This window comes from Schistocerca cancellata, chromosome 9, assembly GCF_023864275.1.
Source record: "Schistocerca cancellata isolate TAMUIC-IGC-003103 chromosome 9, iqSchCanc2.1, whole genome shotgun sequence".
Lineage (NCBI taxonomy): Eukaryota > Metazoa > Arthropoda > Insecta > Orthoptera > Acrididae > Schistocerca > Schistocerca cancellata.
In genome coordinates this window covers 287,056,348-287,084,022 of record NC_064634.1, presented here as the reverse complement: position 1 = coordinate 287,084,022, position 27,675 = coordinate 287,056,348, and the positions used below count along the sequence as shown (strand labels likewise).

The window sequence follows — 27,675 nt, the reverse complement described above, 5'->3', positions numbered from 1 at the left end:
ATTGACTTTGGTACTGTATTTAAAGAAGAAGAAAACATGGCTCTGGTCAGAAACTGGCTTAAAATGATTTCTGGCTTAAAATGATTTACACATGAAAATCTTCTAAAGGAAATATTATTCTCAGAACACGATGATTAAAACTTCTTTCTGCAAATGGACAATGAAAGTTTTTAAAACTTGTTAAGGCCCATTTAAAACAGCAAACTTGCCTGTGAAGTTCGTTCTTATGTAGACACGGACGTGTCAAACAAGCCCGTTCACATACCAAGAAAGCTTGTCAATTTAACCTTACTTTTGAAGCAGAAAAAATTAAAATGAACAATATACAAAATTGTTGAGGCTTTCGTGGCCACTTGTTGACAAACTGCCTATTGGCTTCTGTCTCGGGTTCTTCGGCCGACGTTCATCTAATGATTTTTCTGCCGTTTCGCCAGCACGAGTGGCTGGCATTGTCAAAGCTTCACCCTCCAGTTCACCACCAGCAGTGGAGGGTGAAGCTTTGACAATGCCAGCCACTCGTGCTGGCGAAACGTCAGAAAAATCGTTAGATGAACGTCGGCCAAAGAACCAGAGACAGAAGCCAATAGGCAGTTTGTGAACAATATACAACTGAAAACCCATTGATGGAAATGTTAATGCTCAGAATCTGACGGCTCTATAACTTTCTGCTGTGAAATGTTTAATATCTTGCTCAACATCACTTCACCTTCACACTGAAAAAGAAGACACAAGTATGCGAAAATTCATTATTGCCTACTGAGTCCTCTAATGACAGTTCATTAAAATACCACAGTTTAGGATCATATGGCCCACATTGTCTGTGAAAGAACCAGAGAACTGTGATTTCTTTATTTCAACCCACTCTGCTTGTATGTTTACTGTATGCGTAAAATATTGATTTTGTTCATAACCTCGCTGTGCTAGATATATGGATGGGAAAGGTGTTAGTGATTGTCAGTGCTGTTTTGTTTTTATACTTGTTAGTGTTCTCGTATTTGTGGAAACTCACGATACAGTGAGATAAATTGTAATAAAACACTTTTTCACGAAACATACTTGGCGACACTCCGACACAAACAACATCCACCATCTTGTCAAATTTTCCGTCAGTCAAATTCTATGCTTGACAAATACGTCAAACGGCACCATACACAGTCAAATATTTGGCAAGCACAGTTATATTTACCAAACCATTTGATTGTTTACGGGGCGTTCTCTTGCACTTAGCAATTGTTACTTCTTTGTACACTTCAAACAGTGGCTTGGTGGAAAATGATTTGAAGATAATGAAAAATTTGAAATTGCAGTTTCAAGTGGTTCATTTCCCAAGCAGAAAGTATCTGCACAGTGAAGTTGAAGCAGCTAATGCAGTTCTGGGGGGAAAAAAGCAGGTTTGTGAGAAACTAAAACTGACATTAAAAGCTGTCTCCAATTAATATATTTTTATTTATGACAGAATTAGCACTTATGTGTTCTGAATATGTCACATATTTGGGAACTCTCCACATCCCTGTATTGTTATGATTGCAGTAATTCTGATGCAGTTATAGTAAAGTGTACTGGCACATATTTGTCATCTTACCTGCAAAAGTTAACCACAATTTTCTGACAATTGTTCTTAAAGGTTTTTACTTTTGAGTGCCGCCTCCTATCTCTGAGATTTGCTTTAATTCTTGTGAACTGATTGGAGTATTATGCTGGACTGCTTCATATGCAGTACATTCTATTAGTATTTAACTGAATAGTCACAAAGAATGTGAAGAGGCCATTCAACAAGTAAATTACACCTGCAGTTCTGCAGTGCATCTTGCAAATAAGTCTCTCTCTCTCTCTCTCTCTCTCTCTCTCTCTCTCTCTAAAGTTGATCAGTGTAATAAAAATAAATAATTATGCCTCCCTCTCTTGATTCTGTTATTTGTGTTGCTCTTTACCGCTACAAAATTTCCTGCTGTTTGAGCTTTGAGTTCTCATTTGCTTATGGTTCTTGAAAGTTATCTCAATTTTCTGCTGTGATTGAACTGTCAGTCAATTTACACTGTAGGTGCAAATTGTGATTTATTTAAGAATATTCATTATATTATCTGTGTGCATCCTGTTTGATGCCATATATGTGGGTTTTTTTCCGCTGACTTGTGCATACATTAAGGAAACCGATCCAGTAATTAATTGTTTGTTTGCTGATGCACGTATACTGTCATGGTACATATTAAAATCCCCACATACCTTAGCATGCCACTGGAGGACCTGAAACAAAACTGTGCAGCCCATTTAAAAAGTGGAGTATCGTGTGCTAATTCGTTTTTGATGGCAATGGAAATATTGCAGCTGTGTCAGGCCAGTCCACACAGCTAGAGAAGTTACTTGGATTGGCCAGCAGCAGCTTAAACATATTTGCTGCTGCTGAAAACAGATAGGCATATTATACTTTTTCTTCAACAATCTTCACCATTTTGTTTTGGCACTGTGCTATGGTACTGTTGCTTTGGGATTTCAAGTGTTCAAGGATTGCAGACAGACAACCAGTTATTTATGTAACTTCGTTTTTTTTTTAAAGTAATAGAGTAGAACCTTGCTAATCCGACCTTGGAGGATCCGACTCCCCGTTTAGTCTGACCATCCCATTTCTTGTGTCTCTTTAACCGCCCTTCACATGATGCCACTCGATGGTGCTACAGATGAGCTAAGCAGTGGGTCACCACATATGAACAGTTGGCATGTGTTGTCAGTGTAGCAGTAGCGGCAGCATTGAAGCTGCTTACTACAATAGCGGCACTTGTTGTCAATGGCAGTGTTCTTCTCAGTGGGGTTGTGTGAAGGGACCCTTACATATGTGGGCCGCTGCTACGGTCGGGTGTGGACTTGTCAGTGAATTATCATCTTGGGGTATGGAGTGTTGACTGTAGATAGATGTAGTTTGATCAACTTTTTTCTAGCTCAGTCAATAAGTGTTACTGAGCACACATTTGTTTTATATATTAGTGACAGTGTTCTCCTTATATACTGTATTAAAGTGTGTAAAACTAAGCTATGGCATCAACTGAACGTAAACATGTGACATTGTCTTCAGCTGCGAAACTGAATGTGCTTGAAATGTTAAAGGCGAGTCTCTTCAAAACGTTACATGTGAGCTAGGGGTTGGCATAACAAGTGTTAAAGACTGAAGAGCAAAAATGGAAAAACTCTTGAAAGTCGTACAGGAATGATTGATGATCAGAAAGAACTGAAAATACGCAAGACTTTAAAGAAGTCTAGAAGTGAAATTCTAGACAATGCTTTATGGGAGGAGTTTGAGCAAGAGAGAAGAAAAGTATTTCTGTTGTTTGGACCAGTCATAAAAGAAAAGGTACTGATTTTGTATGAAAAATTGCTTAGAGACAATCAGAAGGAAAAGGTTACAGTGAAGATACAAAACTTGCCAAAGAGAGAATGCCTATTTTTCTCCATAGTATTGCTAATGGCTGTCACAAGTTATCATTGTTTGTGATTGGAAAGGCAAAATAATAATAAACGAGTATTCAAAAACATTAATATGGCATCTCTACCTGTTTATCAAAACCAAAGGCTGGCCAGTGTGGCCTTGTGGTTCTAGACGCTTCAGTCTGGAACCGCGCGACCACTACGGTCACAGGTTAGAATTCTGCCTCAGGCATGGATGTGTGGGATGTCCTTTGGTTAGTTAGGTTTAAGTAGTGCTAAGTTCTAGGGGGCTGATGACCTCAGATGTTAAGTCCCATAGTGCTCAGAGCCATATCAAAACCGAAAGTTAACATGGATGGAATCCATCCTGTTTTAAGAAATGAAACAACGGAATGAATGAAAATAAAGATGAAACATCAAAAGAAAAACTGAGTGAAGAGAAAAACTTTACTACAGGATGTTGAGCGCAGCAACGTGAGTGAGTGGATCAGTACGGCAGTCATTGAGTGCACAATGGAAGAAGAATTAACTGATGGCCAAATCATTCATGCTTTAACTCGAACAAGTGATGATAATGAGGAAGATGACAATGAACCTGATACAGATGCTAAGAAGGCATTGGATATAGTCTTTCAGTACATCTCAACGAAACTCTTCATCTACCCGAGTATACATTTTGTGGATCACTAAGTGACGGAACATTTCGACGAAACAAGGTTATCATCTGCTAAGCAAAAGAATGCTAGATTTTTTTGGTCCTACTTAAAAACAGAACATTAGATTTTTTCATCCTGCTTAGAAACAAAACATTTTTTACTGTATGATTTCTCATGTGAATCTCCAGATTTTGAAAATGCTGGATTGGGGGAGACCAAATGTGCAGGCAAAAACCTGGAAATGTGTTACAAGTGCTTTCCCTGCTTTATTTTTCACTCTCTTGTAAGGGAATCATTTTGTAAGCCCTGAAAATTAATGATTCAGGTTGTCTGTGTTTGACAACCTTGTTAGAGTTCCTGTTTTAGTAAGTAAATATCCTCAGTTTCAAATACTATATTCTTGGGTGTTGGTCTTCATTAACATCCTCTTCTGTGTTAGTGTATGAAATCATATGCTGAACTATTTTTCCAGGTGGTCACTCTGACACAGTTTTTCCCTCAGTTTCAACATTTTGTTGACAGGGAACTAGCAATTTTATTCACTTTGTCAAATTGTTTATTAATGATTGTGTTAACATTTTTCAAGCCTAGCCTACTGAGGCTGCTCTGACAGAGCCTGATCTTAACAATAAACATCAAAGTGGCAACACATGCTTTATAAATGTTGGCAGAATGACTTCATAATCCCTAAATGTCTCTTAGCAAGTCAAAATCCAGTCATTTCCTAATACCCTGTGTAGTTTTAGTTGAAAGAAAGTTTTGGGCTGAGTTTTTCCTATCTCTCATAAAGACATGGATTTTGACTTGCTAAGAATAACATGTGGATTGTGGCGTAAGATTATTTGCAGTATTGGTGACAGCTGCTTATAGGCAAGATACTTGTATTTGCTGTCTAAGTTGAGTAATTCTCATATTGGTCGTGCTTGTATAGCCCTATTATTATAGGAAGCCTGGGTGGTGGGATGGCTCTATTATTAATTGCCACAGTGGACATTCTTAGGAAGCATCTTCAGCCATTTGTTTTATTTCTTTTGCATAATTACAGTATTGTTTCCAAAAGTTAGCATGTAGCAAGAATAATGTTTTTTGTGAGTAGTTTAATAACTCTCTTAAATGGAACAGTATCAACAGGTGATAAAAATTAACTTTATGCTAATAATCATAGGTGCTTTCTCATAACTTTTGCCCTCTAGGAATGTATCTGTATAATTTTGTACTTATTAAGAAATCCACAAAGATGTTCATTTATGCTAGGTGAGAAAAGTTCAATCTACAAAATTTCAACTAAAATCACACATTGTTTTAGAAAATGATTTAACATGTAATGCAAGAGTGTATGTAAGAAATTTGTGAGTTTTCATGATTCACTATATGCAAATACTAAGACAATACTACATTGACATTGCAACCAAGTTGCTGTTAATCCAAGCTATGTCTGTTTATCCTCATGTTTTTGGCTGTTTCTGCAGCTAGCATTGGTATGTTAAATTTCTTTGTTCATTTTGGGCCTGCGGCATAGTGTACGTCAATAATGAAATTACTATAAATAAGATCCAGAAAAGCTGCAATATTATTTTATGACCATTATGTTTCAGCTTTCATTGGCATTTTCAAGTAACCTGTGACTACAATGTTTATGAGATCATTCTTACATTATATGTCTTGCACATTTGATTGATTAGATTATAAAGCATAATCTCTGATACCACAGGACCTCATATATTGCTGGAACACATAAAAGTCATACTTGTAAATTTTCTAGAAATTGCACTATCTCAAAATTACCTTGAACTCAACAACAGAATTTATTCCCAAGCAGATGGAGTGACTATGGGGAATAGTGTGGAGGGCACAGTAGCAGACATTTTCCTTAATACCCTAGAAGAAGAATTTAATTGGCCTACATTGAATAAAATTATACACTATTACAGATATGTGGATGACGCAATCATGCTAATTGACGGAAATCAGACAGACTCTCAGGATATTCACCAAGACCTAAACAACTTATTGGCCAAAATCAAATTCACTATGGAAATTGAGGAAGACAATTCCATAAGCTACCTAGACCTCACAATTAGCAAAAACACCCACCATCACACATTTGATATTTATAGAAAATGCACGTGGACAATATTACAAATGCCATCTTCTGTCATCCCAAATTGAAGAACCTTAAATATTTCCACTTAATGAGTTATAGACTAATTTACCTGCAACTAAAAAAAAAACAAGCAATAGAAAAACTATTGGATACATTTCATTACATAGTACACAAAAATAATTTGGCCAAACATAGTCACAAAACTGTGAACCAAACACATGGCATCCAATCATAATGCAATACTCAGTGAAATAACATCTAGCAAGGGAAACATCAACTAAACATAAAACAGAGTATAACCAGCAATTTACCAAAATCAGTTATTTAACCAAATAAATGCATTGTTCAAAACCACTGATATACAACTAGCCTTTTGTACAACCACCACCTCAAAATGAAACTGTTCAGGCAGTGCTAAATCCGTAACAACTGTAATAACTCCTACATTGGCCAGACAGAACAAAATTTTGACATTGGATTCAAAGAGCACATCAGAAATAGTGACAATCAATCGAGCTTCTTTCTCCATCTAAAAAATAAACATCACATAGCTGATCAAATCGAAAATGCATTGCAAATACTGCATAGAATACCCAAAAGTCCCACTGTCAACATTCTCAAAGAATTAGAAATTTATATGCAAATGCATAACAACCCATAAGTAATATTAAATGGTCATACAGATTTTAAACACACATTCTACGTAAAAAAAGAAAAAGAAATACTGGAACACGAAAAGGGATACAAGTAAACAACACGCAACAATGTCAAAAATCTAACCAGAGGGGAAAAAACATAATCACTGTCTGTTTGCATATACTTGTAAACTATAGTGTCACTGTCAAATTACTGTCAAAACATATGCAACATGTAATTTTACCAACAACTGAGCACTGACAGTTACATGACAGTTTACTATTGATGTAAAATGGATGTCAAGTTCACATATATAACAGTATGTAATCAATCAAATATGCAAGGTGTATTACGTACATAAATGATCTCACTATTATCATATTTGCAGGGTACTTGAAAGTGGCAATGAAAGCCCAAACAGATCTGTTGTGAAATAAGGAATGATAATTACATTGCAGCTACACTGAACCTCCTTTATAATAATTAGTATGTTTGGTCTAACATGATTCATCACATATATTTTAGTGATGATGATTACCCAGATTTGTGGTCTCGTTCTGAAATCCCATATTCTAGCATTCTCTGGAAACTTCAGCTTGCAGGTTGCTTGTTTTGTCTGGTATTTTTTGACCATATTATAGTTTTCTAACGTAAAATATTTTTGTTAATAAAGTTAATTCAGGGTGATATTTGTGTGAACAGGAATCCAACAACAACCACACCAGTGGTAGCAGCAGTAGCAGCAGCAGTGGCACTAGCAGCTCAAGTAGTGACAGTGAAAGTGATAGTGATAGTGACAAACACTCATCATCCAGTAGCTCACCTACATTCAGCAGTGGTGACGAGAGAGAGTGCCAGAGCCCTAAAGCAACTACTGCTGAAACTCCTATCGCCACATCACATGAAGCATCAGACATTACGGCCACATCGCAAAGGTAAATAGTTGTGTTGTCTGTTATGTCTTATGATTCTTTCTTGAAACACCCATAAATTCTCTTACAGTATTCAAATGTTAGGTAGTTCCTTTTAATACTTGCCATTGGTACTGATGTCCATTCTGATTTAAAATGGAAGTTAATAAAATTTTGTGAGCTAATTCACAAGATTTAAACTTGCGTCGCAAAAGATTTGATCACTGGTTCAGCAATAATGTCATTTACTCATCACCTTGTTGAGTAGAATTTTAGTAGTGGCACATTATCCCTATTGTAATCATCAAATTACTGAGATCAGTGAAATATTAAATTGCAGTAACTGAACCTGTGTTTTTTTTTCTTTTTTTTTTTCCCCCCATTCAGTGTGACACTTATCCTTAACAGATATTACTTTGGGTGTGAAATAGTCCAATAATTACATCCTCCATGGATTAATTGCAAATTTAATAATGAATTGTATTCATTTAAGTTAATTTCTTTCCTCCCATGGTTTATATTGGCTTAGTGTTTTGTCACACATCACAAAACTGTATTCTTGAAGAGAATACAACAGTTCATTACGTGGTGATCTTTTTGAGTTTGCCTCTAGACCCTTAAATCAATTTGACTCATTATTTCTAATACCATAAATTGCTTTGCTGGATATTCTATATCAAACTTTATTTTCACAGAACTACTTAATGTATTATTCTGTCTGTGATAAATATTATTAAACAAGATAACTATGAATACAGGAGCATATAGTGAGAATTTGAATCCACAAAGTTAAAGCACCAAAAATTATTAGACATGGTGCACCCAGTGCCTGATAGAAGTCCAGAGATGCAGTTAAAAACCAACAGCAGAGCATTAACACTCAAGGTAGTCAAAGTCCAAGCATAGCATATGTTGTCAGATGGAAGGGAACTGGGAAATCCTGCCAGAAATGTGTCAGTAATACTTGAGTTAGTGCTACAAGTGAATGTAGTGAAGCTATGACCAGTCAACCATAAAGCCACAATAACAACTAGGTGTGTGGCGCAGGAAATTGCTAGCTGTGAGACTGTAAGATACCATGTGTGTGCTACTGTATAACATGGAACTGGGCTGCTTCTATTGGCTTCAGTGCATTGTTGAGGTCAACATTTTGGATATTAAAGATTCAATCCACTAAGCTAACCACACATGGTTCAAAATGCCCTGCTTTGTGCCACCATCTGTTAGGTCCAGTATGTCCACTTTCGGAGGTCATTGGTATTGTCTGTTGGCACTGTCCAACATGCTAGGGTTGGAATAAGAGCATCCAAATAAGCAATAGCAGGCCTTGGTATTTTGCTGGCCCACAACAGCATGTAAATGATCGGCAAAATTCCTCCACTGTTTTGGTCAGTTTTAGAGTGCAAAAGGCCCACTTGCAGTATCCTTGGTACGAAGTGTCTGTAGCAGGGTGTATACGACCCGGGACAACCGGGAAATCCCAGAAAAACCCGGGAATTTTTTCATCCGGGAGAAAACCGTGAAAAATCCGGAAATTTTTCGGAATTCCGGGAATTTTTCATTGTTTTAGCTTTCAGTTAATTTTTTTTAAATTTGGCTGCAGAATTGATTCTCTAGCAAAGAATGTTATTGTATCCTGCTGCTGGAGAATGATACTGCAGCAATAAAATATAAACGAGAGGGGGAAAAAATAAAACTTTAGTGACAAAGGAAATGTGCAATTTACAACAACAAAAAACCGTGCACGCACAAGCGTTTGCAAATAGCAAAAATATGTCAAAGGCCGTAGAGCGCAGACTGTAATTCTTTGTAACAATAAACTGCATGCTATGAGCATGACGTCACAACTGTTCAAATTAGGTTCGTTTGACCAATTGCCAGCGGTCTGTTGCGCATGCGCATTTGACTCGCGTATAAGCAGTACCTTCTACCGCTACTTGAAGTTTGGCTGTTAGCTGTATCAGTAGCAGCAGCAAGCAGCCTGATGCAAACAAGAAAAATTTTTCTCGTGCGCCCTAGCTGCCAGATTCACGCTTGCACAGAGTTGTAGTGGGGAGGGGCTTAACCTCCACGTGACACGTGTTTACGTTAAGTGATTTCGCTGCTTCTCTTCGTGTACATCTCCCAAGTCAAATGAAAACAAAATGGATTTCTGTGGCCGGGAGCTATCAAGTGAATTAAAATACATTCACATAATTACGGAGGGCAGAAATATATTATTAATTTCAGTTTTCTGATTTTATTTTATTTCCAAGTTAGTAGCAGTCAAGCATTAATCGCCTTGCAGAACAGTGAAGTTATTTTTGCAAGTTTGCTAAAGAAATTTAGCTTTATTAATCTTTCCGCTGAGGCAATCATTTTATTTGAAACGAAGTGTTTCATTCTACAGTTTTGGCTAGTTCCAACTTTTCGCTGAATTTCAAGTGCACGTTATCATCTTCTGCCATATATGGCATTATGCCATAATAAAGAACCAAAACTGAGGTCGTAGAGTACTGGTACTCCAAGAAAATTTACATCCCAAAAACCACACTGAAAAGCTTAATATCGGATGGGACCTACTTCATTGTGAATCTGGAAAAAGCCAATTCTCACTTCAAGCCGAATTATGCATTTTAGTATGGTTTACGAAATTCCGATGCTCTTTGGAGTACCCTCTTATGCCCTGTTTCTTTTATGGTGTAATGTAAGCTCTTTTAGTGCTTTATACAAATGAACATACGGGCTTCCTACACCACTGCAGTTGCACACGCACAATAATGCCTTTTTTCTGGCGCTCTCTGGAAACGTAAATCGAACCTATTTCTAACAAGTCTTCCAAGAGTATTGCGAACGGTGGTTAGAAAAGCGTTACTTTCAAAGTAAATTTCTTTTTACGCAAGATGAATTATGTTATGTGTGAGAAAGTGGGATGGGTATCGAAATCACAGAGCGTTCGAAACTGAACAGTTTGAGGACCAGCCACTTACAAGAATTTCGAGCCGAGACATTTATGTCATAATTTTAAATTTACTGGCACATTTGTGTGATGTATCTTAAAATATAACACACGCAAAAAAGATCAATATTACATGTGAAAGCTTAGCTTCTATTGTAGCGTGTTAATCTTAGAGACTAATATTATATGTGAAAGCTTAGCTTTTCTTGTAGATATACGGTACTGTGTACATTAATGTAAACCATTGACTTTTCCTCTTGCGTGTTCGCGCTATGTAACCAGTGATCTTGCTATTTGCTGACTATAACACATGTCCTATGCTCTGAATAGCGTCTGCCATTGGCTGACGAGATCTCGTGGTTTGAGTTATGACTCGCTTACAAAAGGACATCGCAACCTCGGTTTCAACGCTCCGCAAACTAATGCGCTGTGTTTGGTGCAATTCGAATTTATACTTTCGTAATTCGAAAATATGGAACGTATATGTTGCTGCAAATCAAAGGTCTTTCCAACACTTCTCTCCTTTTTTTAAAATTAAAAGTCTCTCCAAAACTTCTCTGCCCGTCTTTTCTTTTTGTTCCGGGAAGTTCTACACGATTGTATAAAACGTTAACCATTCAAAGAATTGATAAGTTTTACAGTTCCGAGGGAAAATCTACGGAAAACCTACTGTCACTTAGCACAGAAAAAGTGTATTTTCGCCCGGAAAAAAGCATATTTTTTAAACGGGATATGCGGGAGAAATCAGGGAATTTTTTTTCCTTGTCCCCATATACACCCTGTGTAGTCTCAATCACAATAGGAGCACATGGCAGACTGTGCGGAGATTGGCTTCTTCCACAGGTGTACATCCTGGATGCAGCAGAGTTGATGGCATTTGTTGGTGTTACCACTATAGACATAGTTGCTTAAGATGGTGACTTCTGAAAGGGCCATCCTTAGTGACTACGTGAGGTAACCACGAATGGCTGATGTCCTCTATAGCAACTGCCCAAAGACTTTTCCTAAACTAGGTTACCTGTTCAGAAGTGAGATTTTGACATCAAAGGTTACAAGAGTGACAGCAACAGGACTTCAGTCATTCATGACTGTGACCCTATATGTCAAGAAGAGCAAATTTGCTGCCTGTCCTGAAAGATTTTAAATGTGTGCGCTAGGCACTCTGCTTCCCTGTTACTTTGGGACTGGAATGGATTAGAACTCAAATGGTAGATCCCATTCTGGTTTAGAATAAGAGGAATAAGTATGACATAAGCTGGAGATGTTAGCAGAAATGTGTTCTCCTTTGGAAAGTGTTCTGATTGTGATTTCTACTATTTTGTTTGGGTGTACATGAAATGCTTTTATTACTACCAGCCATACGAAATTTAAGAATCAACTTTTAAAATAGGTATTAATTTTTTCACACAGATGGGAGGGGGTTTGGCTGTAGGACATAAGTAGTGTATGGCACTGAATGATTTTTAGCGCACTGTGGGCATGTGCATATTATTTCTCTCTGTGTGTTGGTATGGGCCAATAAACATGGTGTACAGCTGCATTCTGGATGCATGTCATTCCCAAATACTGTTTCAAAAATAATGGGAAGGATAGATTGCTACTCACCATAAAGATGATATGTTGAGTTGCAGACAGGCACGCTGAAGAGACTGTTAAGCATAAAAAGCTTCTTGCCAAAGCCTTCATCAGAAAAGAGAAACACACACGCGTTCACACAAGCAGGCGCACCTAATGCACACAACTGCTGTCTGTGGCTGTTCGTTTTTACAGTGAGAAGCAATCTATCCATTCCTTAATTGATATTCCAACCTGGACTTTCCAAATACCATATCTTTAGAAATGTGAGGACCTGAACTTATAATGTGTAAGGAATGAAAAAGTAGATGTTGCTTGGAGCTTGTGATCAATGTGATGACCCCTTGAGTTGCTGACAGTGTGTGGAACTGCATAAAGACTTCTTGAAACATTTAGTGTCTTCTCTGTCCAACCTATGTGAATGCACATCACTACTTGGGTCAGCAGTGAATTGGTGATGATAATACGTATGATTATACACGAAATTATGAGGAACCTTGCGCCTGCACTTTGCAGGACATTATTGTTGTAATGATTCTGTATTGACATTGAATTTAGCAGCTCAGGAAGTGAAGAACAACATGATGTTAGTTCATTACAGACTGAAAGTGATGACAGTACGTCAGTTGAGTGACAAGTGGTCGCCAGTGGTACAAGATGTATTCATCTACTGTTTTCCAAACAGCTCCTCCAAGATTTATGTTCACAAGAAACTGTTGTGAAACCCATGCATAGACTTCATGGCTGCACAGAAGCTAAAAAGTGACGTACAGTTTCAGGATATTTTAATCAAAAGCCCATTGCACAAGTATACTTTGGGGTTTTATCATTGGTGATCTTCAAAATTTTGTAACTCATTATTTTGAGCCTTAAAAGCTAGCTTTGTGTGTGTCTACGTAATGTCATTCATTATGGAATGTTTTTCATTAATAAAAGAGTAAATTACTTTTTGGAACATAATTTAAAAAAAACATTAAGGAGTTAAATAGCACATCATACCGTACAAATAGGTGTAAAATGTTTATCCTGATGAACAATCTATTGTGGAGAAATGCCTCAGGCCACACACACCGATTTTAAAAGTGGCTCAGTAAGTTGCTCAGTGCCATCAGTATTATGCATGACAATGTGGAACAGATTCCATACTGAGTAGCATCCACTGCTAGAACCAAGAATTTGCCCTGAATGTATGTGCTAAACATTTACTTATTTCCGGACAACATTAATGAGGAAGACTTTCACGAAAAAATACATTCAGGATACACGTAATATTGGTATCCCTGAGAATGAATATTGCACAGTAGTTCATTATGCCTAGATAAGCTTGTAACTCAGTAATGTTAATTGCCATACTTCTTAAAGCCAACATAATATCAATTTGACAAGGAATGAAAATCCATCTCAAATGGACCTTGAGTTTGAGACAGTGCAACAATAAAACACTATCTGTGTTATAGCTTGTAGCAGGTGCTGCAAGACCTGTGATTAAATAGACTTAATTGCTTCTCATAATACATAACATGGCAAGTTGTTGTATTCAGGGATTACCACTAAGAATAGTTTAGTCATCTGAGATGGCGGTGAGGCATGATGTATTGGCCATCTTTTTGTTTGTTTTGTGTTGGTACCTGCTGTGCAGTTTGATCACTGTCATCATGGCATAGGTGAGAAGCTCCAATGAAGATGTCGATGTTCAGTGCTGAAATGACGAGTGAACTTTGGCTTTAGTGTACAGTCCACTGCTCATGTCACCTCAAAGACTTGATTAATCATAAGTACAATCAGTGAATGGGTGTGAGAGAGATTTCAAGCCTTCATGTTGAACCACCTCACATTGAGCATGCCAGAGTACTACATCACCAATGTGAGAAACTGTATAATAATGGTGATTATACTGCCAAGTGAAAGGGCACTCCAGCTTCAGTGATTGGCCACACAGAAACAAGAAAACCGATAAGTTGCTTTTTTCTTGTTCAAATTTATTGGTGTGCAAATTTGTGGCTCTGCATACATTAATGAGAACTTAACAAATCTTGAAAGTTAGGAGGAGACTGTTGTAACAGGAACAAATAAGATTTATTTAGCATAGTACTTCATGGAGCAATATATAAGGTACAGTGAAGTGCAGGTTGTGAGTAGCACTGGAAACATGGACTAGATGACTGTAATACAGTTTACAGAATAGGCTGAGCACTCATTTGAGATTGCTTAAATAATACTGTTTCTTTGGCAGCTCACCAGAGCACACTAGTTGGCCTCCATAAGCAGGCCTGTGAACTATATGGGCACTTGATCTATGAAATCGCGCACATCATGAGTGAAGTTGCATCACTCCCCCCTTCCATGGGGTTGGAAAACCACATATGTACATAAAAACACTAGGCACCAAAAAATATACGGTACAGAAAAAATACTAGGCACATAAAAAACTTATGACACATGAATCGTGGAAAAGACCAGTGACAGCACTGACATCCATTTCGTCATCAGACAATGGCTGCTGCTACTGTGGATAGTGTCTCATAGCAACGTCCTCGCTGAGATGATCAGCAATTGGCGCCAGAGGTGCCAGCGGCGGTGATTGTCACACAGGACCCGGCAGTAATGGTCACACAGGACCCAGTGATGGAGGTAGCGGCATCAGGTGCAGAGGGGATTGCACCGGCGACAGCAATCGAGAAGTTGGGTGACAGCAGTTGAGGAATGAGGTTGGAGGCAGGAACACTAGACCGCGATCTGCTAGGCAGCGACGCCCGCTGTGGTGTGAACAGTGACACAGGAACAGGCATTGGCAGCAGTGGGGGAGATGGTGGCCCCTCTGCAACAGATCCTACAGTGCGCAGCCACAGCTGGTCGAAGTGACAGGTTGTCTCCACATCAGGAGTGTGGATGATGCACAGGCACCAGCCATGGGGGGGGGGGGGGGGGGTGCAAGCTTATTCATGGTAATATGTGCCTGATAACTGGTAGCACAATCTAGCCCAGGGGAAAGAGAGATGAAAATTCAGAGCAGAGGGACTCCAGTTGCTGGTACGGAAATTGATCTGACACTAAATTTACCTTATCAGCAATATAGAACCAAAAGCATTAAACACATCTGACACAACATGTCTGCGGTATAGGATTGATCCACCAAAGGGAATGTAAGAGGGTAAACAACAGATTTGTAAGAGACAAGAGCAGAGAAATTACTTAGGATCGGAATCTGCTATTTATTATAGCCAACCAAATTCTATGAAACCTGTGTGTGGGGACAGGAGCCCAAGTCCACATACATTTGTGCGTTTACTAAAGTCACTGCAGCTCCTGAGTCCTTTTGCATTTTTAATGGTTTATTAAACGTGCACAAGTCAATAAACAATTTGTTCGGGCAGACAGTTATTGGAGAGAGACAGTTTATGGGCATCAGTACTACTGTGGCCACCATTGGAGTAGGAGCTGCACACTGCAGTGGTGTGGCCTTTCTTTTGACTCTAGTTGCAAACGACTCAACACTTAAGGGCATGCAGCAAGCTCTAGTTGGATGAAGCAGTATGGGCAAAAGGGAAGGGGGGCAGGCAATGTTGTGATGCGGCCTGTTGCTGCTGTGTCCGTAACGAATGCTACCCCATGTGATGCTGAATGGAAGGTTGTACTGCTGCAACAGCTTCATCATCATCCTGAACACTTGCAGTGTATTTAACAGGGGTTGACTGAGCAACTTCCAATACCTCCCCCCATGCAGAAATCTGATTGCCTGTGGTCCATGTCACTTCAAAGAACTGTGCTATATTGAGCATACTGTATTTACTTGAATCTAAGCTGCACCTGAAAAATGAGACTCGAAATCAAGGGGGAAAAAAAATTTCCCGAATCTAAGCCGCACCTGAAATTTGAGACTCGAAATTCAAGAGGAGAGAGAAGTTTTAGGCCGCATCTCTAAATCGAGGGTCGAATGAATGACGATACAGCTACAGTAGTTTGGTTCAAGTCGTAAGCTTAGCAGTTAACCTTTACCAGGTAGCCATTGCTATGCCTCATGGCGCTCCGTCCATATTTATACGGGTACCCTTCCTTTTTCACGTGCTTCGTCTGGTTTGAATTGATTGCTTATTTTTCTTTGATTTGATAAGCGCCGTTTTCTTTGTTATAGGTGTTTACGTCACGCTAAGCTGAAAATGCATTACTGTACTGTCGTGCATTGTTTGTCGCATTCTGATAGTGCGTGTTTACGGCCTGTCGCCACTCGTGGCATGGCTTGCTTTTGTACGCACTACCGCCGCTTACAATAAATAAATAAATAAATTAATTAATTAATTTAAAAAAATAAAAAAAAATAAAAAGTCTCATTAGCAAAACAATGGCAAGAGACTGCTATTTGTTGTTACTTACACTGCTGCTTTCTTTGATAATGATCAACAAGAACCAAATAATAGACTACCTATGATAGAAGATGTTCTGAACGAGAGTTTAGCGAAAATTATTCTCTGTTTGAAAATCTTGGCAGGTGCCTCTTTAGTAGATTACATTCTGCACAGAAATTAGAGTCGTCTTAGATTTAAAAATCTAGTCAATTGCTGTGCTTCATTTCTGACTGTATCACTATTAGGCGTAAGAATAATACGAATATAAACATGACATAATATGTATATTCTTCCGTGTTTGCTGTTGTAACACTCTAGTTTCGTAGTTTATTAGGAAGACAGGATTTAAATGAGATAGGAGCAAACACAAAACAATACATGGCAATATGTTTATATTCGTATTATTCTTGTGGTGAAGAGAATACCGCATGTGTTTCACAATTCATAAAAGTTCCTATTAGCAACCATCTCTTCTCACAGGTAGGAAAAAATTCAGAACGTAGAGTTGGCCATATAGACAAGTAGAGTTGGCCATATTGACAAACATCCCAAACAGTCTTGCCAGTCGGATTTTCGTAGTACATTGAAATGCTGCTACATTCGAAGATGAACAATACGGAATTTTATTTACTTCGCTGGATAATGTATGAAAATGCAGTGGTCGAAACTCGGGGCAGAGAAAAAAGCTTGTCTTCCACCTTTTATTTATTTATTTATTTATTTATTTACTGACGCAGAGGATTTGGTACCAGTATTTATCTTTGTGCCTACAAAGCATGCCTGTGTAGCGCTACGTATATTCGACGGGAGAAGTTAGTTGTGGCAGCACCCACCAACATATTTCAGAACTTCCGCTTGCTTTGCACTTGGTTCTAAGCCGCAGGCGGTTTTTTGGATTACAAAAACCGGAAAAAAAGTGCGGCTTCGATTCGATTAAATACGGTATCCGTACATCCGTAAGCATCAGGTTCTCACATTAAAGTACCTGTTCACGGTCTTCCCTATCTGGGACCAGACGAATATCATCGCCACGCACCTTGTGATCAGTGTTCGATTTGTGATGGATACTACTGACAAATTTACAATGATGGTTCAACCTGTGTAATTCTGCAGCCCAGTCTTAAGATTGATTTGGCTGTTTCTGACGATGGTAAAATTCTACACGCATCGCAATGACATGCGTTCTGTCGCAGTAATAGGTCAAAAGTAGCTTGGACATTTCATCAAATGATTAACTGGACAGTACTTGCAAAGGCACTGTTGAATCCTACCTAGTTGTCAAAGATGTGTGTCTAGGAAACCTGCTTCTCAGATCACTAGACAACAATTCAAGCAGTGAGTTTTATTATGAAAAGTATATGACATTACTTAACTTTGTGTTAATCAGATGTGTCACAAGCAAAGGGCGACAAAGTAAACAGTGTTCTTCAGTGTATACAATTCGTAAGTCGCTGGTTTTGAAGTGCCTAATTTGATGCTGCTGTAGAACTGGGCCGCGACCAGTCAGTGTGGCGCTTATGTCCTCTTCACATATATGTCGCTGCCATCGTGTTTTCGTCCTGGAGACTGGTCAGTCAGCGTGCAATTGGCCGACATCTTCACATCCCTCTCTGATGTCTCATTTCTGACTGGCGTGCCGGCGCTTGAATTTACGCTGTAACAGGCACAAGTTGGCACAACATGTGATAAATGCGTGACAAAAGGCAGGAAAGAGAGCCCTACTCAGGTTTGCATTGACCATGCGAAAAACGGAATGTTGGTGTAACTGTGTCTCGTAGGAATCCTAATATTCAGTTGATTCATCATATGCTGGAAGGGGTGACAGTTCCACTGATGAGAGTAAACTGCTGCGAACGTGCAGATGCCACATGATTGAGAGTGGTGGTAAGAGCCTGCTGCTGTTCCTTGATAACTTGCTGCTTGGCCTTGATATGTTGGAGTAGTTCTTCCATTGAGATGTTTGTCAGGTAACTTAGCACTGACACTAACATGGGAGGAAAGATAATTCTGATATGGAACAACATGTACAGGTTGTGCATAGCACTGGACAACAGTAATACGGGTTACAGAATAGGTCAAACACTCATTTGAGATTGCTTAAATAATACTCTTCCTTTGACGGCTCACCTAAAGCGTGCCAGGAGGCTGACCCGGGTGGCCTTTATTAGCGGGCCTTGAGAACTGTAGGGACACATGCTCTTAAATTGCACACATGATGAGTGAAGGTACACAGGGACATAAATGGTGGTCAGCGCTTGCCTTCAAGAGGCAAATTCCATTACTGCTAACACACGCACACGCGCGCCCACACACACACACACACACACACACACACACAAAGTACAAAAAATGACCATAGGTTTTGGAACTGTTAGTTCCTTGCTGGGGAATGAAACGGGGGTAGTTTGAAGATAGTTGGAAATGAGGGATACACATTCAGTCATTGGTTCAGTACTTCTACAGTAGTCACAGCTTCATCTTCTTATACCATGTTAGCAGTCAGTTTTCAGTATTTAACTAATGGCAAAAGTTATGTATCTGTGTACAAAAAATATGTGTCATGTTGGTTCTTAGTTTCTTGTTGTAGCTGACGTACTTCCTGGAAGTTTCCTTATAACATTTTTCTTTGTTTCAGTGAGAAGGATACACAGCAGCCTGAAGTTGGCTCTGATATAACTGCAGAAAGGTATGTTGCATAATTATGTTGAAGATATTCTGTATTTGAAAATTATTTTATTGTGGCCAAACAATAGCCAATTTTATTGTAGCAGTGACATGTAACTAAGTGTTGTTTTTGAAGAGTTGCGGAAGTGTGCAAATGTGTGTAACAGGGGCATCTGATTTGTTAGCATTCATTTACATAGTATATTCTGACTGATACATAGACTATGCTTCAAATTTTACTTGGAAGTGTATGTAAATTGGCAAGACACTAGAAAGCGTGCATCATGGTAGTGACCACAATGAATTCTGCAGTTACACCTACCTGTGAAGTGGACACTCGACAAAGTGTAAACAGCGTACAGATTTCCTCAGCTGATTTGCTGTGTATCTAAAATCCTCAGCCAATACCTAGACTGCTCGAACAGTCTACGAGTGTACTGCCAGTCCATAGTGTCCAGCAGGCACAATATTTCGGTGAGCAGACATGTCGCCATCGTCAGGTGCACTGACAAACTGAGCTCCTGAGGGCGGGCGGCCGTCCTAAATCCCCTTCCCCCGCAAGGCATTCTCTCCGTGGTCCAACACGCAGCCGCGCATCAGTGATCGCTGAGAGGCTGGTGTCTGTGTCTGTCTGTGGTGGCGTCGGTGTAACTGCCTCGTCCACCCTGGTCGCTCATTCATTTTCTTTGCTGAGCCTCTTTTTAATTAGACTCAGTGCTGGTTCCCATGCCTTGCTGAGGTTATAGCCACAATCTCTGTTGATGAGTCCATCCCTGGTACGAATTTCGATAGTCTCTCTAATGATGCTGTCCCATTATTTAGATATCTGTGCCAAGACCCTGGTATGTTGGTAGTCCATTTCGTGATTTTCGGACAAACAGTGCTCTGCGACTGCCGACTTGTTGGGGTACATAAGTCGAGTGTGCCTCCGATGTTATTGGAAACGATCTTCGATGGTGCGCACTGTCTGTCCAATGTAAGTCTTCCCAAACTCTCAGGGAATCTGGTATATGCCGGCCTTCCACAAACAGAGATCGTCTTTGACACTTCCCAATAATGCTAGTGTTTTATTGGGCAGGCAAAAGACAGTTCCTTCTCTGTGTTTCCTCATATTCATCTTATTTTCCCCGATAGTGCGCCAGTATACGGTATATAGGCGGTGGCTATCTCTTCCTCCGTGACTTCGTCCATCTCCACACGCTGTACTGTAGATGTGGAGCGGAGAGCGCGTCTGATCTGCCATTTCGAGTACCCCTTTTTCCGAAATACAGTTTTTAGGTGTTCCAGCTCATGCGGGTAGACTCTCTGCATCCGAGATGGTGCATGCCCTGTGTACCTGTGTTTTTAGTACCCCATTCCTCTGCGAAGGGTGGTGGCAGCTATTTGCATGCAAATACAGGTCGGTGTGTGTTTTCTTGCTGTATACCCCATGGTCCAGGGTCCCATCCGCTCTTCTTTTGACTATAACGTCCAGGAATGGTAAACTTCGTTCTTCTTCGGTCTCCATAGTGAATTTGATATTTGGATGTATGGAGTTCAGGTGTGTAAGGAAGTCTAGGAGCTTGTCCCTTCCATGGGGCCATATCACGAACATGTCATCAACATTACGTAGAAAACAAGTAGGTTTCCATTTGGATGACGCAAAGCTTCATCCTCAAAATTGTCCCATGGAAGGGACAAGCTCCTAGTGACCAGGGCGGACGGGGCAGTTACACTGATGCCACCACAGATGCCGACGCCAGCCTCTCCGCGACCACCGACATGCGGCCTCGGACTGCGGCAAGAATGCCTCGCGGGGGGGGGGGGGATTTAGGACGGCCGCCCGCCCCCAGGAACTCAGTTTGTCAGCGCACCTGACGATGGCAACATGTCTGATCACCGAAATATTGTGCCCGTTGGACACTATGGACCGGCAGTACACCCGTGGACTGTTCGAGCAAGAAATATGCACAATACATAGACTGTTTGTGAAGCTTCTCCATTAGGTGAAAATGCTACTTTACTCTCATTTGGGAGGAGTCAACCCAACCATGATTGTTTTTTGTAGTTTGCTTAAATTGCTTGTGGGGGATGCTTCCTCCAAAATGAACGGGTGGCCAAAACCCCCAATTTTTCACCCTTCTTTTGCTAGCTGCAATAGTACATCTTGCTAACATGAGCAGGAAGCACTAATATAGGGTGTTACAAAAAGGTACGGCCAAACTTTCAAGAAACGTTCCTCACACACAAAGAAAGAAAATATGTTATGTGGACATGTGTCCGGAAACGCTTACTTTCCATTGTTAGAGCTCATTTTATTACTTCTCTTCAAATCACATTAATCATGGAATGAAAACACACAGCAACAGAATGTACCAGCGTGACTTCAAACACTTTGTTACAGGAAATGTTCAAAATGTCCTCCGGTAGCGAGGATACATGCATCCACACTCCATCGCATGGAATCCCTGATGTGCTGATGCAGCCCTGGAGAATGGCGTATTGTAACCCAGCCGTCCACAATAAGAGTACGAAGAGTCTCTACATTTGGTACCGGGGTTGCGTAGACAAGAGCTTTCAAATGCCCCCATAAATGAAAGTCAAGAGGGTTGAGGTCAGGAGAGCATGGAGGCCATGCAATTGGTCCGTCTCTACCAATCCATCGGTCACCGAATCTGTTGTTGAGAAGCGTATGAACACTTCAACTGAAATGTGCAGGAGCTCCATCGTGCATGAACCACATGTTGTGTCGCACTTGTAAAGGCACATGTTCTAGCAGCACAGGTAGAGTATCCCGTATGAAATCATGGCGGTGAATCAAGGAAGTACAGTACATACTAATGAAACTAAAATGAGCTCTAACATGGAAATTAAGCATTTCCGGACACGTGTCCACATAACATCTTTTCTTTATTTTTGTGTGAGGAATGTTTCCTGAAAGTTTGGCCGTAGCTTTTTGTAACACCCTGTATACATCATGCTCCCATGAAATCTGTGTGAGCAGTGGTACATCATGTCAGCAGCTTCCGTTCGCAGCCAATAAACTAAAGAAAAAAAGAAATATTTTTGTCAATATTTTATGAGCTTGCTTCTATAATTTTAGCTGTCAGTCATAACATGACCTTCAAAGATTGTATGATCATGATAAATGGTGGGATTGAGATCCAGAGGCACACCATTTGTACTTTTTCCTTTTTCAGTTCCCTTTTTTATATTTTGCTCGTACAAAGACGCTGTTGAAAAAGTTCTAAAGGCACAAGTTAAATGCTCTGGAAATTCTTGTCGCAGCTGTTGGTAAAGAACAGCTGTTACAAAATTTGAATCTTCATCATTTATGATTTTATTTCAAACTTTATATAAAATGTGCTACCCAGTATAAGCGGAAAAATAAAATATTGATAACTGCATGCATATGAAGGCTGCATACTTATGTAAAACCAACTTTTCACAGTCTCCAACATCTATGATGTATTTCTTTTGCCCCATATTGAGGAATATCGAAGTGTCGCCAACATTAGATACAAGAAAGTGGTAGCAGATTTCGTTTAAGCAATATGAAAAGTTCTGTTTATACAAGCATGAAATTGAAAAATAAAGACTTATTTTTATATTTAGCCAGGAATTGTTAAATATTTTCATATTTTGCCATTTGAGTATTGTCATTAGACTGCATTAACTAGTGTTATGCTTTTGCAGGTGCAGTAATAGCCTTCAAAATCCAAGTGATGCTAAGAAGCATGTACATAGTTCAGAAGACAAGAAGCGTTCACATAGCCCTGACCGCCAAAAGCATTCCCATTCACCAAACACTCGTCGGCGAAAATCTCATAGTTCTGATAGAGACAAGAGTCATTCCCGTGGAAATGCAAAAAGGCGTTCAAGGTCACGATCTCGTGACCGTCGCAGGCGGGGAGAATCGTCAAGAAGTCCAGAGCGCCGGAAGCGATCTCCTTCCCACAGAAGCAGAGGTGACCGAAAACGATCATCACACAGTCCATCAGAACGCAGGAGAAGGTCAAGATCAGCAGATCGTAAAAAGAGGTCCCACAGTCCATCCTCTAGGTCTCATAGGGGTGGAGATCGTGAGAGAGATAGAGACCGAAGGTCACGTTCTCCAACACATCGTCGACCATATGAAAAAAAACCAAACAAGCTAACAAGTAAGTGTGTACTTACAGCTGGAACATAATGTATGTTTGCTAAAATTGGCCATGGTGATTCCTGAACCTGTGTGGGTGAATTCAATATTCAGTCATGTTTTGTGAAGCCTCAGTCAACAGTATTTTTCTATCTGATACTTTTGCATGGCTATGGCAGTAAGATATTTTTGTAACAAGAATTAATGCAACCATGTGCTAGCCCAAAAAATTATTGAACACATGCATTTGTGTTGTATATTTGGTACTTAAGAGTTTTAAAACTAACAGAAGCACTAAAGGGGAAACTGTTTCATTACTAAAACCTTGATACACTTAATTGATAGTGGTCAGTAATCCACGACATTCAGAAATATGAAAGGGTGAGCCTGAAAGTGGCTGATGTTTGGCTTTAATAAAAGAAAGAAGTAAATTTTATCAACTAAGAAGTCATTGCTTATGAAATTGAAGCTTACCTTTTCCTTACCACTTCCAATGCACATATGTAGAAATCATGTGTCATAGTTGGCTGTCGCCAATCCATTAAGTCAGTTTTTCCAAGTACTCTTCACATTGTTGTCACTTCCGAAACAGTTCCTGCCCAAGACTTCATCGAGCTTTGTGAAAAGGTGTATGACAAGATTTTGTTTTTGCTTCTTTATTGATATGCTCTGTCATACGTGACATGTGCCTAGGTTGATTTTTGTCCCTTTCCTCTGTCTGGGGGCAGCTCTTCTGCAAAACGTTGTATTCTTGGGGAGTTAAATTTTACCAGGAAAGATCACGGAATTTCAGGGATTTGCCCAAAGTCTCGGGGAATTTTGCATTTTTTACCTAGCATTGAAATTGGATTTCATCGAGTTTTAGATATCACAAATTTGAAAACACTATTTCAGAGTATGTTAATTATATGAATATTATTAAAAATAAATTATCGATGTTTAAAAACTGTGGTTAAACTACTGCCTGTGGCTTGTATACAACTCAGCAGAGAGGAAAGAAAAATCACCCCTCCCACCTTCCATGCTTTCCATTAATTTTTCAGGGCTTTTTTGACACCATCTTCTTCCTCATGTGTGGACTTCACAGGGAATTTTTTTTCTACGTTTGAGAAGTTATTGTGTGTGTTGTCATCTCCCCCCCTCCCCACAAACCACTTCTCCATGTCATTGCATGTTGTCATTATCATGTGCTTAACAATCTTGCTGGTGCCAGGGTCATGTTGCATTCCTGTTCCATGCACCTGCTGACTTGCTCTCTTTTGCTCCTGGGGGACACCGCTTTATCATAGGCATCTGTAGTGCAACCTCAGGGCTGGGGCCTGACAGAATGTGTCCCACAACTTGCAAGGGAAAGTAGGGCTGTGTTTTTCCCAAGAAACTCCTCCAACAGTGGGTAGGTATGGATATGGCGACCTGCATTTCCCAAGCTGGGGACTGGCCAGTGCCGCCAGACTCTTCTACCATACTCTGGACATAGTTCAGGGGGTCATCTTTAGGCACGGCAGTGGACCGTTGTGTGTTTCGAAGAACAGGTGCCTTAGCTTCACATTCTGGATCATGAGGAGGAAACACACCTCTGTTTTAAAAAGAACTCAACTTGAAGATGTGCTGTGTGCTGATGAGCTGAATGGCTGTTGAGGTAGAATGTCTAGCTGTCAACCCCCGGGGCACATGCCCCTTACCCTGTAATGTAAGGCTTGCTAAGCATGCAGGGCTCTGTCTGGATTGATAGTGGCTCATGGGATCCCTATGGAGAGACCTCAATTCACATCTACTCCTGACAGCATGGGTATACTATCAGTTAGTACTTACACCCATCCAACAAAGAAAGCTGAATTGGTCAGTCTGTCTGAGATGATGTCTCAGAATTATAGTGCCAGGGTTAGTCTACCATAACACTTCCATTACAATCAAGAGAGCAGAGACAACCTTTGGGAAGGTCTCTCATTTTTATGCTCATAAGGCATTGGAGGATATTGCTTGGTCAAAAAGTCAGGGCAGTGATTCTCCTCGAAAATCTGGAATTCTCAGGGAATTACATTTTACCTGGAAAAATCACAGAACTGCTAAGTCAAAGTGTGTAAGTTTCTGTGATACAAGGCCTAAGGTGACTACCCTGTTTTGGCTGAGTTTCATACCGCCTTTAACTTCTGTAAAGGTGTGGTTACCTGCTCTGATATAATGGAGATGGACCCTAAACAGTTAAGTATAGAATGGAAAAAAATGGGTGTCATGGAAGTGAAGAACTATATGGGGAGAGTCAACGGCACATTGGAAATAACTGTCACATTTATATCCATCTCAAGGTTAGACTATTTGTTGCCAACCCAAATCGATATTTCAAAAGTCAAAGATTTGGTCATACCACCATGGCATCAAGTGGGAGGGCTATATGTGGAAATTGTGGAGACTCAGCCCAGTGACTCCTGTACTCTTCCTCCAAAATGTATAAACTGCTCTGGAGATTACCCAGTATGGAGCAGGAAGAGTTGGATTTTGTAACAAGGAAAGGAAAATTCAGGGGTTGAAAGTTAAGAGAGACAAACCCTGTGGCGAATCTTAAAAAAGTTTAAAAGCTATGCAAACTTTGGTGTTTGGTACTTTTGCATCAGCCCTTAAGAAGCCAGTTGGCAAGTATGATGCCTCACATAAACCCGGATTCAAGTAAAAGTGCTTGCACTTGTCAGTGTATCTGTGGAGGAAAAGCTACACTTGAACCCCAAATTTTTTGGGACCCATCAATGAAAGACCTAGGCCACATACCACTGCACACCATCAGGAGTCCACTAAGCCATCCTCTCTACTCATGCATGCAACTCCTCCCATAAGTAAGGATAAAGTCATTCGAAATCGAAGAAAGTGGCAGCGCCACCATTGGATTGGGGAGCTCTCTCCCTTTCAGATAGTGATCATGTGTCTGAGGATACTGATATTCATATAGAAGAACCAGAGCTGGGCACTGACTCACATTCCCTCTGACCTCTCAGGTTAATCACCAGCACCAAAGGAGGAGGGCAGTTACAACTATCACTAATTAACGGTATCTGCAGCGGTTTCTGTATTGCACTGGAACTTGAGTGGATACAGATCACGTTTGGAAGAATTACAGCTCCTGGCCCAGGAGAGACTGTTCTGCATTAAGGGGCCACCACTCCTACAGGAAGGACAGTGCTACTGAAGACGGGGTTAAGGGTGAAGTATCTGTTTTTGATGATGATAGATGCCACTCCTCTCCTTACCACAGCTATGCAAGCAGTTGCAGTAAAGCTCTGACACCAGTTAAAATCACAGTTTGTTCTGGAAGTATGAAATACAGAACATCTGCAGCTTCAAATTTTTGTGTTTTAATAAATACATGATGCATTTCGGACCCTGTGGGTCCATCCTTGGATGTAAGTTATCTTTAATACATGATTTATTGTTGGTCTAGAATAAGGTGAAACCCATGTTCCTACCACGAAAAGGTTTCATGTTAGGTTATGAATTTTGTGAATGAAATGTGGAAAATATGCATGAAACAGTGTAATAAATGAATGCTGTAAACTTGCCACATAATCCAAGAAGAGTGTTTTTAACTTATCATACATTGGTTTCTCCATCCTGTCCATGCATATCACTTCACTCAAGAGGGTCATTTGCACGCACATTTCACAGATGTGTACATGGTGTGACCAAAAATGAAATTATTTGTAGTGCCAGAGGTCTAATTATTAAATAATTGACATATGCAGGGAATAAATGTAGAGTAGATCTCTAAAATTACTGAAATAACTGTGGCTTGTGAAATCTGTCTGTTCATTTAACCTAGATTGTAGTTTTTTGATTTTATGGAGGTGTATCTCCAGTTCTAACAGATTTAGGATCTTCCATGGACTTCAGTATGTAATAGTACCAAGTTGTTTTGTACACTGTTGATGGTATGTTTCATTTCCAAGAAATGCTGTGTGCCGTAACTGATTTTTCGAGGTGGTTGAGCCTGAAAGCATTTGTGTGTTCTTGAAACCAGGGTTTGATGTTTCAGCCTATTTTCCCTACATGGTAGGCAGGACAACTAGGGCACGTAGGGCATGATCCTTTGTACACTCCACCACCGTTGAATTGTTTATGTATTTGATTTTATGTTATGGACGAGTGAGTATCCTAACTTCTTATTAGTCGAGATTGCAACTTAAGTTTTTGTTGGTGGTTGGTGATAAGATCCAAAAAATTGTCCTCATGTTCTGTTGTGAATTTCATGTTATTGTGGAAAGAATTGAATAAGGCTAGTTGTTCTTCAATCTCCTCTTTCATTCTGTCAAATAGCAGCAAGGTATC

At 39.9% G+C, this 27,675-nt stretch overlaps 1 protein-coding gene across 3 annotated transcripts in view; it reads left to right on the top strand.

Annotated features, from left to right (window-relative positions):
* The window catches only part of LOC126100112 (arginine/serine-rich coiled-coil protein 2-like), a 73,765-nt gene that overhangs the window by 13,691 nt on the left and 32,399 nt on the right, over positions 1–27,675 (top strand). For all 3 annotated transcript variants that reach the window (XM_049910641.1, XM_049910642.1, XM_049910643.1), the window contains 3 exons: positions 7,516–7,748; positions 19,216–19,266; positions 22,920–23,383. In XM_049910641.1, the coding sequence (XP_049766598.1) occupies positions 7,516–7,748; positions 19,216–19,266; positions 22,920–23,383 (748 nt within the window). The remainder of the gene's footprint in view (positions 1–7,515; positions 7,749–19,215; positions 19,267–22,919; positions 23,384–27,675) is intronic.